Source organism: Chiloscyllium punctatum, chromosome 39 (assembly GCF_047496795.1).
Source record: "Chiloscyllium punctatum isolate Juve2018m chromosome 39, sChiPun1.3, whole genome shotgun sequence".
Classification (NCBI taxonomy): domain Eukaryota; kingdom Metazoa; phylum Chordata; class Chondrichthyes; order Orectolobiformes; family Hemiscylliidae; genus Chiloscyllium; species Chiloscyllium punctatum.
In genome coordinates this window covers 47,240,403-47,255,549 of record NC_092777.1, presented here as the reverse complement: position 1 = coordinate 47,255,549, position 15,147 = coordinate 47,240,403, and the positions used below count along the sequence as shown (strand labels likewise).

Below are 15,147 nucleotides of genomic sequence, written 5' to 3'. Positions count from 1 at the left end.
TTGCCTTCTCTTTTAATCTGCCACTACTAACCAGCTGATATTGTCCACTGCCCAGCAGTATCCTAATAATTACTAGCTTCTGTTGCCTTTTCACCCATATTTATTATTTCCACTCTTACTATCTTATCTTCACGCCATTTGGTGGAGGGGGGAGGGTTGCAGTGGGGGCCTGCTTTAAAGTTTACGTGCTCACAGGCTCTCCTTCAGGCAATGAAAGTTTAAAGAGCTAACATTTAGAATTATTTCAAAACCTTGCTACTGCTTGATCTAAATCCATATGCCATGCAATAGACCTTCCCAGAAATTTGAAGAGCTGAGTCTGAACATCACCATTGACAGGAACAAAAGATCTTACTCACTGTGTACATTTGAGAAAGGGCAATAGAAGAAAGGATGAATCTAGGAAGATCCCAGGAGTTTTCTTAAACTAAATGTCCAGCATGCCTAACTAATCACACCAATAGAATAGTTTAGAACCAAAGCCAAAAGAATGTTGCATCACATTGCCAAAATAGTTCAGTTCAAATAGGGAGTTGTCCAAAAATGCTTTGGGATATGTGTACAATTCTGATTTTTTTTAAAAAATACTAGAGGCAGTGTACAGAAATTGCTACTACATTTTGTGATTTGAATATTAGTTGATAGATGCCCAGACTGTTGCAAAAACACTTCAAGGATTTCAATGTTAACCCAATCAACTTGTATACTTCACTCTCCTAAACCATGATTAAAGGAGTGAGTAAGTAACAAATTAGTCATCCTTTCTAATAAAACCAAGTGAGATTATTAGTATGGTTCAAAATGTATTTGATAACATTGAACTAATGTTAAATTGATTGCTTGTGATATTGAGGGAATATTGCAGGTTTTGAGGTGAAGCAGTGTTAAAGGGTGAGACATACCTGGATCAGAGCATACAAAAATAATTTAAGAAATTTATTGTCTTGTCATATAATACCTATTTTGAAATGATTTGCCTGCATTTAAATAGCAAAACAAGCAGCAATCTAGAAGGGAGATAAGGAAACAATCAGAGCAAAGAATTTTCTTTGTGGTATTAACCGAAGAATGGGGAACATCAAACAAAAGAAAACTGCAAACAAAATTACAAATTGTTGGAAAAACTCAGTATGTCTGACAGAACTAATTCTGAAAAATGTGTTGCTGGAAAAGCGCAGCAGGTCAGCTTATGCCCGAAACGTCGATCCTCCTGCTCCTTGGATGCTGCCTGACCTGCTGCGCTTTTCCAGCAACACATTTTTCAGCTCTGATCTCCAGCATCTGCAGTCCTCACTTTCTCCCAGAACTAATTCTGAGGAAGGGTCACTGGACTGAAACAGTAACTCCACTTTTCTCTCCACAGATGCTGCCAGACTCACTGCGTTTCTCCAAAATATTATTTTTGTTTAAGATTTCCAGTATCCACAGCTCTTGGTTTTACTTTGAAGAAACTGCAAAAGCTTAGCTGGATTGGATTTAATTTAGAAAGAGATTTAAGAGATAAAAGTGGACTTAGTTAGTTGGACTTTGTTCTGTATTTGTGCCCAGATACACATACACACACACGTCACAAATCAAGTATACTAGGGTGTTGGTTTGCTTGCTGAGCTGTAGGTTTGATATCCAGATGTTTCATTACCTGGCTAGGTAACATCATCAGCAGCGATATCCAGGAGAAAGATATTAATAGAAAGCAGGAGACAACAGCTTTGCTTCACTTGGAGGTCGCCACTGATGATGTTACCTAGCCAGGTAATGAAAAGTCTGGATATCAAACCTACAGCTCAGCGAGCAAACCTACACCCTAAACCTCAACCTGAGCTACAAACCTTCACAAACCTTGCATCAAGTATACTAAAATAAATCCCTTTGTATGTGATCTTTCTGCAATTATACTGACTCAGCAATCCTCCTCAAATTTTAGCTCCATTTTCAGGCATAGTGGAATATAGCCATTTTCTGGAGATTGATTGGTATTTTGACCATTTTAAAAGTACTTATTCTCATTGAGAACTTTTTTTTTGTTTCTTTAAATGCATACTTTAATAACCATCAGAATAAGTCATATTTAAAAACTGTAGCTTGTTGAACATGCTGGATCTAAAGTGCATGTCAGCTGGAAATATTTAAATAGTACTGGAGCAAGAAATATATAGTGCTTTCTTTGGACTTATTTACAACAGTGGGCAATTCTTAGAACATTTGGGTGAAACTTGACATTGCTAGAGAGGGTGCATTTTCAAATTTAGACCAGGAAAGAAATTCCTTATTAGTAATTTGTAACAGAAAAAAAATGATGTGCAGTATGTGAAAATTTAATATTTTTAGGTTAATTAGTAACTGTAAATATTTAAACTTTCACCTTAATGGTTATTTATCAAACATCTATGTAGCTCAGTGCACAGTGCAGCAATGTGTAAATTCATTACACAGGGGAAGTCTATATATCAAGATTTTACACAATTTGGGGCATTTTCTCAAGTATTACTTTTTTTAAAAAAAATCTTACTTGAGGAAGCAGTAAGGTAAGCAATGCCAGTCATTGAGAAAGGCTACATACACTTGAAAACCAGAATTTAGCCACATAAGTAAAGGGTTTGCATACTTGAAACCACAACTGCATAGCTGGTTTGATGTAGTCAGTGTCCTTAACAGACCACCTGTTACGGCCACAGTCAACAAAGTTGAAGGAAGTTCTGACCACAGTCAATTGTTGCTGCAATGTCCATCTTGGAGATACTGCTGGAAATAGCCTAATCTTTAATTTTATGATTGGTTTTCACTGCATAATGGGGTTGGCCATTTAGTCACAGTGTAACCCCTCTGTGAGTGTCTTGCTCGCAAAAGCAGGCATGCCTAAATGTCCAAGAATTGACACTTGCAGGCCAAGAGATAGCCTAGAAATCTTTTTTGACTCATAACTTATTTTCACTCCAGGCTTGAAGGATCACTTTTGCTTCAACAATATAAACTTAATTTTGAGATTGCCAAATCTGTCATCGAGTGTTTTATGTTACAGGAACTGGCAAATAATTTGAGACTCACCTAACTGATTACATGTTGGATCCTTACAGCTGTACTGTTTGGTGTACATTTGGAAAAAATGTCACTTAAACATATGAAGCAAAAATAGAACAAATTTGGTAGTATGGTCTACTAATAAAAGAAAATTGCTTTGTTGTACAACCACAAACAGCACTGAACTGAGCAAAATTACAAGCCTTTATCTTCACCAGTAACAGCATGGTATTTCATTGTGTATTCCACCCATGTGGGGAAGCTCTTGGCCACTTAGCAAAATGGCATGAAATCAACAACAGCCAAGTGGGTGAACAGAACCTGCATTTCACCACTTCATTATTGCACATGTTACTCTTATAACATTGTCATGTAAAATATATAAATGATTCAAGGACTCCTAAGTCCCAGTTTTAATTTTATTGGAAAACCTTTTAGTAATCAAAATTATCAATTTTAAAATGCTATCATTGTTACAGCTGTGCCAGTTTACTGGAAGTGACATGGGTTCAGTGAATGCAACAAGTTCTGTTCCACAGATATGCCTACAAGTCAGTCACCAAGGCTGACCATGAACACAGCTTTCTTGAAATGGGTCTGAATGGTGGTTTAGGGAATATTAACCAAAAGCTTTTATTGAATACAGGCAATTCAGCAATTAAACTGTTTTATGTCTATACTAAATATGTCCCGAATGTTTTATATAATTACTTTTTTATAGGAAGGTCCTTTTTTATACATAGTTATAAATTTTGTGGTAATACATCAAGATGCTTTGAAGTCACAGTTGATATTAGGATGGAGATGCAGATCAGTGTCAGTCAGTCTGTTTTTGTCACAAGATGTGGCATTGTTTTTTCTAATCTTATTACCCAAGAAAAGCACCCATTCTTGCACTGCAACTGCAAATTGACATGGGCATATTTCTTTCAAAAATTTAAAACTGTAACTCTTCTAGTAAAAATCAGTGGTGTTCTCTTGCCTTTAAAAAAAATTGCTAGACTTGCAGTTTGTATAATTTTGTATAAACTGCAACAGGGATTGCTAAGTAAAATAATCCAGCTATATGGAATAATAATTTTTCTACTCTTCTTGAAATATTATCATTGTCTATGTATCTGCGACTTTATCTGTCTCCATCCTTTTCCACTGCAGACATCATCTTTTGTCATGTACTATTGTTTTTACATAATTATTGCCTCAATATCTTCTGCCAATTGGACCATTTATTGACCTTTGCCAAGCACTACTAGTGTGTTACCACTAGGCCTATTTATGGACTTAAATGATTGCACTAATTGTACTTAAAGCAACTTGCTTTTATTATACAAGTACACTTCTCATGTAATACTCATAATTCAGCTCAAATTACTGTGCTAATTCCAAATATAACCCAAATTGGTAATACAAAAGATGTAATCTCTTTGTCTTACTGGTTCTTTTCTCTTCCACTCAGTAGAACAAACTACAATTGTACTGTATTGAAATCCTAGTGACAACACTTCCATGGAGTGCACTTCTCCATTATGTCTCCTCTTTTTCTTTCTGTATGACATCTAGATTTTCTCTAATACCCACTTTCATTTCTTACTCATTCTGTTCCTTTTGAATCTTCGAAATTTGTGACTGTGAGCTGTTGAATTCTCTTGCATTTTATTCCTGTGGCTTTTTCCCTTTCTAATGGCTTGTACTTTTCATTTTTGCTTAGGTCTTTCTTTCTTGCAGCAGAGTACTTGCAAAAGTATTGTGCAGGAAAGGTGCTTGTATTACAATAGCAAACAAAATTGCTGTCACAAAGAATACCAAAGTACAGGAAGGGTCCATACAAATAACTTGATATGAACATTTAACGTATACGTCAGCACTTTGATCAATTTATTCAAACAGACATCTAGACTAAAGCCACATTTATATTTTATATAATAATGGAAACATTGGGAGTTTGGACTATTAATTAATTATCCAAACTGCAGTTAAGCAGTACTAAATATATTTGTGCTTATGTTGTTTTATTTTCCTTTACAGCACCACTTTCCACAATACTAAGTAACCACTTTGGTTGCCGCCCAGTAGTAATGCTGGGTGGACTGCTCGTTAGTATGGGAATGATGGCAGCATCGTTTGCACGATCAATTGTAGAAATGTACATTGCCATTGGAGTAGTCTCAGGTAACTGAAATAATTGTATGGATTTGACAGAAGGCTGCAGCAGACAAAGCCTTGCAGCACTTTATATTCAAATTTAATAATTTTCTGTTATTATTGTATCTAAATTGACTGTAATGTCACCAGTCTTTTTCATCTAGAAAGATATTGAAAATTCTACCTAAATCAAAACTATAATACATATGGATTTAACTTTGGTTTCTTCAGTTTTACTTTCACATTTTAGGTTTACTTTATGTTTCCTACATAAATACATCCTTTATTGATCAAGAAGATTGGTTGCTAACTTACAACTGCCAATCCCAACCTGAAGCCAGCTGGTAGGAGCCAAAAAACGTCTACTCTATCAAGAGAGCACTTGCTCATCTTCATGCAATATGTTTCTCCTACCTATTATTTCGTCTCTGTCCCTTTCCCAAAATTCTTGATTTTGGCTATGCAGTGGGTGGGAGTGAGGATAGCACAAATAGTTCAGCCTATCCTTATATCTCATACCCTTTAATCCAGGCAGCATCCAGGTAAACCTCTTCTGCACCTTCTCCAAACCCTTCACAACCTTCCTGTAGTGTGATGATTGGAATTGAACACATACTGGAATTGAATTTTATAAAGCTGCAACATCACTTCCTGAGCCTTGTACTCAATGCCTCAAAGAGGTCCTTGCAAAAATGCATGTCACTTTCTTAGCCAAAAAACTTGATGAAATGTATATGAGGCTTAATTTAAATTTGAATTGAGAAACTAACTAGAACAAGGGAGTGAGGCATCCAAAGTAGACCGTATTAAATCTTACTTTTAGTACCTGGAACACTATGAAAAGAATTAAAGTGAATTCTGGTAGAGAGTGACATACTTTCAGGTGGTCTCAACAGAAGTATGATCATAACATTCTTCAGGGAAGTAAGAGGGTGTATAACATGAACCACATTGTAAAATTAACGGTGTCTGTTTAATTCTCAAACCATCTGAAATATTATGACATATTTCTGTTGGTTAAAGACTGGGTCTTCAGATTGCTCTTTAAGTGTTAGCAGCCAGTAATAATTGTTTTAAAAACTTCAGAATGGAGAACAGCAAACTTTGTTTTAACCAGCACCCTATGAACAGCAATTTTGATAAACCAGTGAAAATTATGTACTTCAAATATGACATTCATGTATTCTTATTGTAGCTTTAAAAATTTATTTACCTCAATGTAAATATACTTGTTCAATCAAATGGCTGTAATAATGTATAACACTGATGTGTATACCCTTGATCCTAACCCCATATCGCCTTAACAGACCAAGACACACAAATAGAAAGCGAGATAGAATACCAGCACTTCAACAAAGGCTCACAGATGACATGACTTAGCATGGGGACAAAATGTCTGAGGACAAAATGTCTGAGAACAAACTTACCAGTTCAGTGAGCAAACTTACAAACTGACACCCTCTGATTACATTTCTATTACTTAGTGTGTGTTTTTATATTGATAAGGTGGACCTCTTGATTCTCTGGATATTTTGTCAATCCGCACACTCCTGGTCCTGTAGGTGCTGAATAATAAAAAAATTTGCTGCATATCTCAGACCTACTAAATATGTACTTTACAAAAGTAAGTTAATTGCACATGTTAAATTCTGACATTGCTAGTTCATTGATTAGTTTATTTCTTTTCTAAAACAGGAGTAGGTTTCTGCCTCAGTTTCCTTCCTACAGTCACAATCCTCTCCCAGTACTTCGATAAATATCGTTCTCTTGTTATGGCTGTAGCATCCACAGGAGAATGTTTTGCTATCTTCACTTTTGCACCCGGTAAGTGTCTGAACTAACATTATAATTCTTAAATTGAGGCAAATTATTCACAGAATTGTTGGCTAATGAGCACAATGCAACTTTGTGCAAAGATTTATTGTTCTTTACTTGATTTGGATGACTTGCAAAGATTAAGACGACTCATATGTAAATCAGAGCCAGATTCATTACTACTGGTCCTACCACCAATACTTACACATACTGACAAGTAACATATCAACCTACATTTCAAACCTTTTTGTATGGATTCACAACTGGGTTAGATTTATATTCGCCTGGAACTGAATTATCTGCTGATACCTATTGCTCTTCAGTGACGCTAAACAAGAGTTAATACCAAATGCTAAATAATAATAGTAACAAATTCCCCCACTTGAAATATCAGTAAAGGCTGCATGAAAGCAAGTGATTTAGACTTGATCTTTTAAAACATACAATTTAGGAATTTCCCTCTGGGTTCAAGAAGGGTGGGACAAAGATCAGGAATTTATAGATCTTTTAGGAAATATGAACAATGTGACAGATACAAACTATTTAAACATAGTGAATACATTTGTATTGGATGGGTTCACTGAAGAAGTAAGAAGTTATTTATTCAGACCTTAAAAAAAAACAAATTAGAGTACTTGTTAAATGTCCCAAAAAATACCAAAATATAGGAACCTACGGGAATCATTAAAAATTTCAGGACGAACATAAGAAATTAAAGTTTATTGAAACGTTCATACTTTAACTTATTGGATGGAAGTCTAGTTAGACTTCACGTAAAGCAATTCAGCAGGGATACATTGGCATTTGAAAGAATTACAGTGCAGATTTGCCAAATGATGAATGTACATAAAAAGGAATAAATTTCAACATGATGTAGACTAAGCTTGCATTGTCTTGTACAGAAGATAAAGAGATTATTTTAAATTTTAAAATTGAAGGATTTGATTGGGTGGATGGACAGTTCACAAACATGATGCAAAACCTTAAAATTAGAGCCAGGCTCTTTAAAGACGAAGATCAGGATGCACTTCTTCACAAAACTCATCTGCTGTTGAACTGTTCTTCTATGTTTGTTATCTCCAGCTATGATTTATAACAAAGTGCTTGTAGTCATCAGCACTTCAGCTGTAAACGTCAGCTTAGCCAAAACTTTGTTGTCAATTTCCCTACTGTCCAATTCCCATTCATATATTTCCTCTGTCACTTTCCCACCCAGTATTGCTTCAAAACCCAAATCTTTGAACTTGGAACCTTTTCAGGACTTTAGACCACCATAACTTTGAGACCTCCAACAGCCCTAAAGCGCTTCACAAACTGTTCCAATGGTGCTTGTGCACTCAGGATATAATTCTCTGCAGAAATCCCTTTATCTTCTCTTATAAAATGCTTCTTCAAAATTACCTCTGAATAAATCTTTGTTCACACATTCTAAAATATCCATAAGTGGCTTGGTATCAAGTGTTGTCTCCCAATACAGTAAAATATCATGGTGTAGGAATGTTAAAGGCTCTAATTTAAATACATTTTTCTATCAGAAATCTGGAATGCTCTCCAAAAAACTTTTTGAGCCTAAGACAATTGAAAGTTCAAAACTAAGAAAGACAAACTCTTAATGTGAGGATACTTGGGGATATGAAAACAACATGCATAAGTAATGTTAAGGTAAAGATTAATCATGATATTACTGAATGGTTCTTCGTTTTGATCGAGAAGGTAGTTAAATAATGAAGTATTTTTTCCCTCTCTTTAGCTTTTACATTACTGAAGAACCATCTTGGGTGGAAAAATTGTCTCCTCATCATAGGTGCACTGCAGCTAAATATTGTTGTATGTGGAGCACTACTTCGGCCAATTGTTATCAGGAAAATTGAGAAAAAAAAAATGAATGTGGCCATGGAGACCAAGTATATGCTGGAGAATGAAGAAACATGCATGTCTATAGATTCTGTGGACTCGGGAGTGGAATCTTTATCTACCTCATGTGATAACTTGGAACATAGTAAAAAGTGTACAACAAATGAAACTCTCAAAGAAAATCTTCAAATGCTTCCAGATAGGAAGCTAAAATCAGAGAATCAGCCAAAGTTGCTTGACTTTTTAATTCTAAAAAACAAAAGCTTCATATTTTACGCACTTTTTGGTCTATTTGCCAGTTTGGGATTCTTTGCACCTCACCTCTATGTGATTCCCCTTAGCATTAGCTTAGGTATTGATGACTGGGCAGCATATATGTTGTCTGCAATGGCAGTTACAGAGGTGTTTGGTAGGTTCTCAGTTGGCTGTGTCCTAAATAAGCAGCCCATACGTAAGATTTACATTCAACTGATTTGTGTAAGCCTACTGAGTATTACATTGCTGTGCTTTCCTTTTGCGAAATGCTTATGGAGCCTTGTTACATGCAGCATGCTGTATGGATTCATGTTTGGCACTGTGGCTAGTACTCACATCCCAATGTTGGCAGAAGATGATGTTGTGGGAGTTGAGAAGATGCCATCTGCTATTGGAATCTACATCTTTATTCAGAGCTTTTCAGGACTTGCTGGCCCACCTATTGGAGGTATTGTTTTTGTTTTCATCACTATTGAATCATGCCCAAATTTCCATAACTCCAGGATATAAACTGCATTGAAAGTGAAATGACAGACTAGTCAAATTTAAAAGTAACTATCTAGAATCTCAGGTATTTCTCTGTAATAGTATATCTTCAGGAAGAAGCTGTGCACTTCCCCTTAAATAATTGCTCCAAAACACCAGAATATTTAAATTTAGAACATATGCTATGCAAAAAAAAAGCTGCCATAAAAATATCAAAATAAGAACACTTTAAGTGACTAAGTTTACAGGTTATCATCAAATTAATGTTATACATCTTATTTTAAAAAGATTTGAAGTATCATTAGAGATTTTTTTTTCCTGTTTCACCCACTTTTTGTGTGAGATCACCACAGCACTCATTGATCTCCCTTTTTATCTCCTCCTGTTGAATACCTTTTCCTCTTCCAGTCCTGTTGTTTCTTGTCATCACACCTTACAACTGGTCTTAGGCATACCTGTTCTTCCTCTTGGCATCTCCATCAATAGCATCACCACACTTCTTTTTGCTCTCATCTTTATTCCCATACTGCATCCTGTAGACTATTGCTATTGGTTTCTTTGGTCTACTAATCTACACACCTTCTCTGCCACTATACTTGAGATACTCCAGTGTTTTTCACCCCCACCACATAACTCAATGTTACTTGTAAAAATTCTTGATAATGGCACTTCCTTGTTTCACTTCCTCAGTTGGATAATTAATGAAAATCATCTGAATAATGGAAATGTAAAAATACCTGATATGGAATATGACAATAAACATTCTGCGAACTGTTTAGTGGAGCGCAGTCAATAATCTATCAGAACCAAATTCATACAAGCTTTGTAAAACCTTTACTCCAATTACAAATATATGCAGTTATTACAAATCAAAGCCTAAAAACTTTCCAGGCAATGCAATGAACTGCGTAAGAAATGTTCAGAAACAAAAATAGAAATTGCTAGAAAAGCTCAGCAGGTCTGACAGCATCTGTGGACAGCAATCAGGATTAATGTTTTGGGTTGACTGACCCTTCCTCAGAACTGAGAAATGGTCTGTTATGCTGTTGAATGGTAACTATCCTACTGGTTCTTTAAAGAAAGCCTTTGAATGCCAATTAGGCAGTTTTCCTGGGAAGAGGCTTTAATTTCCAACTTACATCCAATAACTATTAGAACCCAAAGGTTTCTTTTCACTGATGCTCTGAGGAGCTTCTGAATTCTATGAAAGACATGACTGATCGTATTAGCAAATTGAAAAGTTGTATCTAAAAACTTCATGTGCTTCTATCTCCAGTGCACTCATTTTGCAGTAAGTCCATGAATGCTTAAGCTGATCACTGTTTCATTTATATACTAATTTTTCTGCTCCATTTTATGTAAATTGAATTTAATGTGACAATGTTTAGGTTACCAATTTTTAAATCATCTCAATACTACTGAAAAAGTACTAAGTGTAAAAGGTTAAGTTGACTTTTTCTTTTGCTTTCAGGTTGGCTTGTTGATGTTACAGGCCAGAATTATGGATCTGCGTTCTTCTTTTGTGGAATTGGCTTGAGTTTAGGTGCTTTTTTTCTAGCATTAGTTCGGCCATCTAAAAAAGGGTTCTGTCTGAGAAAACAACCTGTAGAGGTCAATCAGCAGCAGACAACACAGGAAACTCTCAGAAGTGCAGTAGATGTGCCCGAAGACTTCCTAGATACAGACCTGAAGAAACCAGAAAGCTTACAGGATGACCTTCAAAACATTGCCTGAATGAACAGTCACACACCACCGAGTGTACCTTGTCTTTCAAAGGTATCCTGATTTATCCTGTCAGTTTCCTCTACTTGGCCACATATTTCATCTCCAACTTTCCCTATTCTCAATGACAAAATTGCCTATTCACTTTGTCAAGGAATACTGCAAGAAGCAAATATTTCACATTTACTATTTAATGAAATATATAGCTACAGCTGAACTGAACTAAAGGTGCCCAGAAAATGAAAAAACTGAAAGCAGGAATACATTTATGTTTTCTTCTCAAGGTAAATTAATTATATGCCTTGATATTCTTGCTTTATATAGGATGATGATCAAAAATATTTGACATGCTGGCCTAATTGTCCAAGCCACTGATCAAATGTTGTGTTCCAAAAAAATTTTTCTTTTGAGTCTATCAACTATTTCTTTCTTTACTCAGACTACAAGATGGACCAAAATGAAATATTTTAAAATGGAGCATTTCATTTCACCTTTGGGGTGGGGGGATATGTCGGAGAGAAGACGGAGGAAATGCACAACTCAGTCTACCGGGGTAATCGTTAATGGAAAAAAACTGCAAATTGTGGACAATTAATTTATCACCTATGGGATGCATGGTGATGAAAACTTGAAAGCCATTATGGAGCTAATATGCAGATGGGGTAAAGTTCAATTTTACCATCCTATAGTATGCAAAACACATGCAAGTTTCTGAGTTTTAAAGAGATTTAAAATTACTACACAGAAGTAAAATGCTAGTTGTAGACTTCTCATTCTTCAAATAGTTTCTTCTACACTCTAAACAACTCTTTTGGCTCCTAATTTTTTTAAAGCCAGTATTACATCAAAAACTTGAATATTGTAACCATATCTAGGACACTCTTTGATCACTCCTTATTCACTCCTGGATTGGATACAAGAAGAGTCCTTGACATGTAAAAACTTATGGTTCACAAACTTTCTCTGACCAATCCAACTTTACTTTTGTTGATTATCAATTCCATGTGCTTCTCTTAGTACTTTAAAATACATTTAAAACCTTAAATATTTAATTCTGCAAGCTCTTCACCTTCCTTCCATCCCCACCCAAAAAAAAGTTTTGTTATCCTTTGCTGCATTACATATAGGGCCTATGTTATTGTCAGTAAGTTACTGTTTACAGTGCTAATGATTGCACATTTTTGATATTTCAGAAAATGAGTACATGGTGAACAAAATTGTACCTACACTGGAAATACTTATGCAGAGAATAAGAGGCTCCCTCATATTCACTTAATCATCACGTATATAGTGTTAGGATTCAAAATGCAGTAGATTTGATATCTTTGTGGTATTAAGAACGAACTGCAACCTAAAAGCAAAATAATGCAAATTCTGTCTTTTCTTGCCATTCATCATACATAGTACCCTGTGTCTGTGTGTGTAGACAAAAAAGCCAATGACTTAAATTTGAATTACTATAACCTTTTTTTAAAACAATTTCTGATTTAGGTTATTCAGTCAAATCATAAATGAGTGGTTCACATCAGTGCTAAACAATCACTAAGTCATATTTTCCCTCATCTAAGATTAGTGGGAGTGCTTTAAATATTTGGCACTAGTTGGAAGAATTCTGGCTCACATCTGTGTGCTATAATATTGAGGTCATGGCAGTATAAGCAAATGTGGAAAAGGAATCAGGCAAAATTCTACAGATGTAATTTGAATATTGGTAAACCAAAAGATTAAGATCCTCTTTACAAATGTCCTTCTCTAAGATGACTAACTCTGTGCAGCTGCAAATATGTATACACGCTAATGATATTAAGCAAATCCCATTTACACAGTTGCAGGGGGATCTTGACTATCCAGCCAGGACAGGGTGACATTACTTGCAGTAATAGGAAACATTATGGGGACCACTAAAGTGAATTTTATGGGGACCACAAAAGATACAGATAGTGTATAACATGTTCGATTAGGAAGCATCAATAACTACAATGGACAACTGTCTTTTTCATCTTTAATACTAAATGCACAGTTAAACTCTTTGATGTGAACACTTTCCAAATAACTAAACTGCAAAATAAGAATTATGCAGAAAACGTGTTAAGATTACAAAATGGGGTTGAAAACAAAAACGTAATCACTGATTTTTATTCTGGCATGAAGACCTCATTCTAGGGACTCCCTTTTTACCTGGTCATAATGTGATTTCTTTATTGGGCTTGCCCCATGCACCCAGAGACTGGTCCACAAAAGTAATGGGGCTTTGATTTTGAACTTTCCCTAAGAACTGTTCTAGACATGAAACTCAAGACCACTGGGGTAAAGTATGTTCCAGAATACATCAAAATGTTCCCTGTAAATGATGACACACTAGCTGAGACAAGAAATCGCTCAAAGGTTCTTACATCAATAACAAGAAAAATTATGTAATTTTAATAAAGTTCTAGCTATATACTGGGTAAAATAATGGATTCAGAATATCTTTATCTTAGATTCAATTAAACAAATTTGAATGATTAAATCTTAATTCGTTTATTCCATCAATGACATCTGCACTGGTTGAAAAATTTATGACAAAGGCTTTCCTATTTTACTGGCAGAAAAGAAAAAAATTACATGTCAAAATCAAAGACCTGTTTAAATTCCCAAAAATTGGCAATCACTGCCAAATTAGTGATTGCAGAACTCTGTTTAAATATTGAAAGGTTCATCACTCGAGAAAGAAAAATCAGAATGTATGGCATAGTCTTAATTGTTCTGATACCTCTTGCACTCCAATTTTGATACTGCGTGTTTATAATCTGAACTGTATATTTACTGTACAAGATATTTCATGTAGCGTATCAAAAGTATTCAGGTGATATAATGTTAAGCTTGAATGATTTGTGATGCAAGTTATTAGGATTAAACAAATACTGGTAACTAGCAATCTGAAGGATGTAACTAGGTTATCTAAAGGAACATCTGAACAAAACTGCAACTAACATTTTTAAAATCATGACAAATTGAGGCAATCTAGTTTAAGAGATACCAGCAAATTAGGTTCAAACAAAATGTTGCCAAAACTTTGGTCACTGTAACTTATGCTCTCTAACATTCAATTTGTTCAGCCCCAATAACTTAAAAGTAGTTTAAATGTTTTAAGATTGCTGCATATCTGTAATTTTCATTAAAAGTTATTTTTTAAAAAAACTTATGATTTATTATTTTTCAAATTTCAAGAGTTCGATGGTTTAATGAATTTGTTAAAGAACAACTGCACATTGAATGGAGAAAAACATCCCAACGCATTTCATTCAAGAGAAGTGAACAATGAGTATATGTGGACAAGTTAGGAGGTATAACAGCAAAGGATAAAATGGATTCATTCTGAGGTGGTGCTGAAGGCAAGGAAACAAGAATTTAAATAGAACATTTTAAAAGCTTACATTTATAAACAAAGTAGTGCCTTTAGCAACATGAATGTCCCAAAACATTTTCTAGCTAATTAGCTTATCAAGTACTTTCTGAAATATTGTCCCTGTTGTGATGTAGTAAGCACAGCAGTCAATTTGCATACAGCTATCTCCCACAAATAACAATGCAATATTGTTGCTCAGAAGGGAAGGGGAGAGAGAAGCAGATCATTAGTCATTAGTCCATAGTTAGGGGGACAGATAGGAGGTTCTCTGGGAACAAGAGAGACTCATGGTTGGTGTGTGGTCTCCCAGGGTTCATGATGTTTCTGATCGTGTATGCAGGCTGAGGTTTGAAACAGAAAAGGAGGTCACCCTGCTGGAATTTTCTATAGCCTCCAAATAGTTCCAGAGATGTAGAGGATAGCATAGCAAAGATGATCTTCGATAGGAACGAGAGTGACAGGGTAGT

General features: G+C 35.3%; 1 protein-coding gene across 6 annotated transcripts in view; it reads left to right on the top strand.

Moving 5' to 3' along the window:
- LOC140464026 (monocarboxylate transporter 7-like) overlaps positions 1-14,472 on the top strand; it is a 32,564-nt gene extending 18,092 nt beyond the window's left edge. For 4 of the 6 annotated variants that reach the window (XM_072558639.1, XM_072558643.1, XM_072558642.1 and 1 more), the window contains 4 exons: positions 5,044-5,187; positions 6,856-6,984; positions 8,726-9,532; positions 11,042-14,472. In XM_072558639.1, the coding sequence (XP_072414740.1) occupies positions 5,044-5,187; positions 6,856-6,984; positions 8,726-9,532; positions 11,042-11,304 (1,343 nt within the window). In that variant the 3' untranslated portion in view covers positions 11,305-14,472. The remainder of the gene's footprint in view (positions 1-5,043; positions 5,188-6,855; positions 6,985-8,725; positions 9,533-11,041) is intronic. The other 2 variants (XR_011954843.1, XM_072558640.1) reach the window with 2 other exon arrangements.
- The last annotated feature ends 675 nt before the right edge of the window (positions 14,473-15,147 follow it).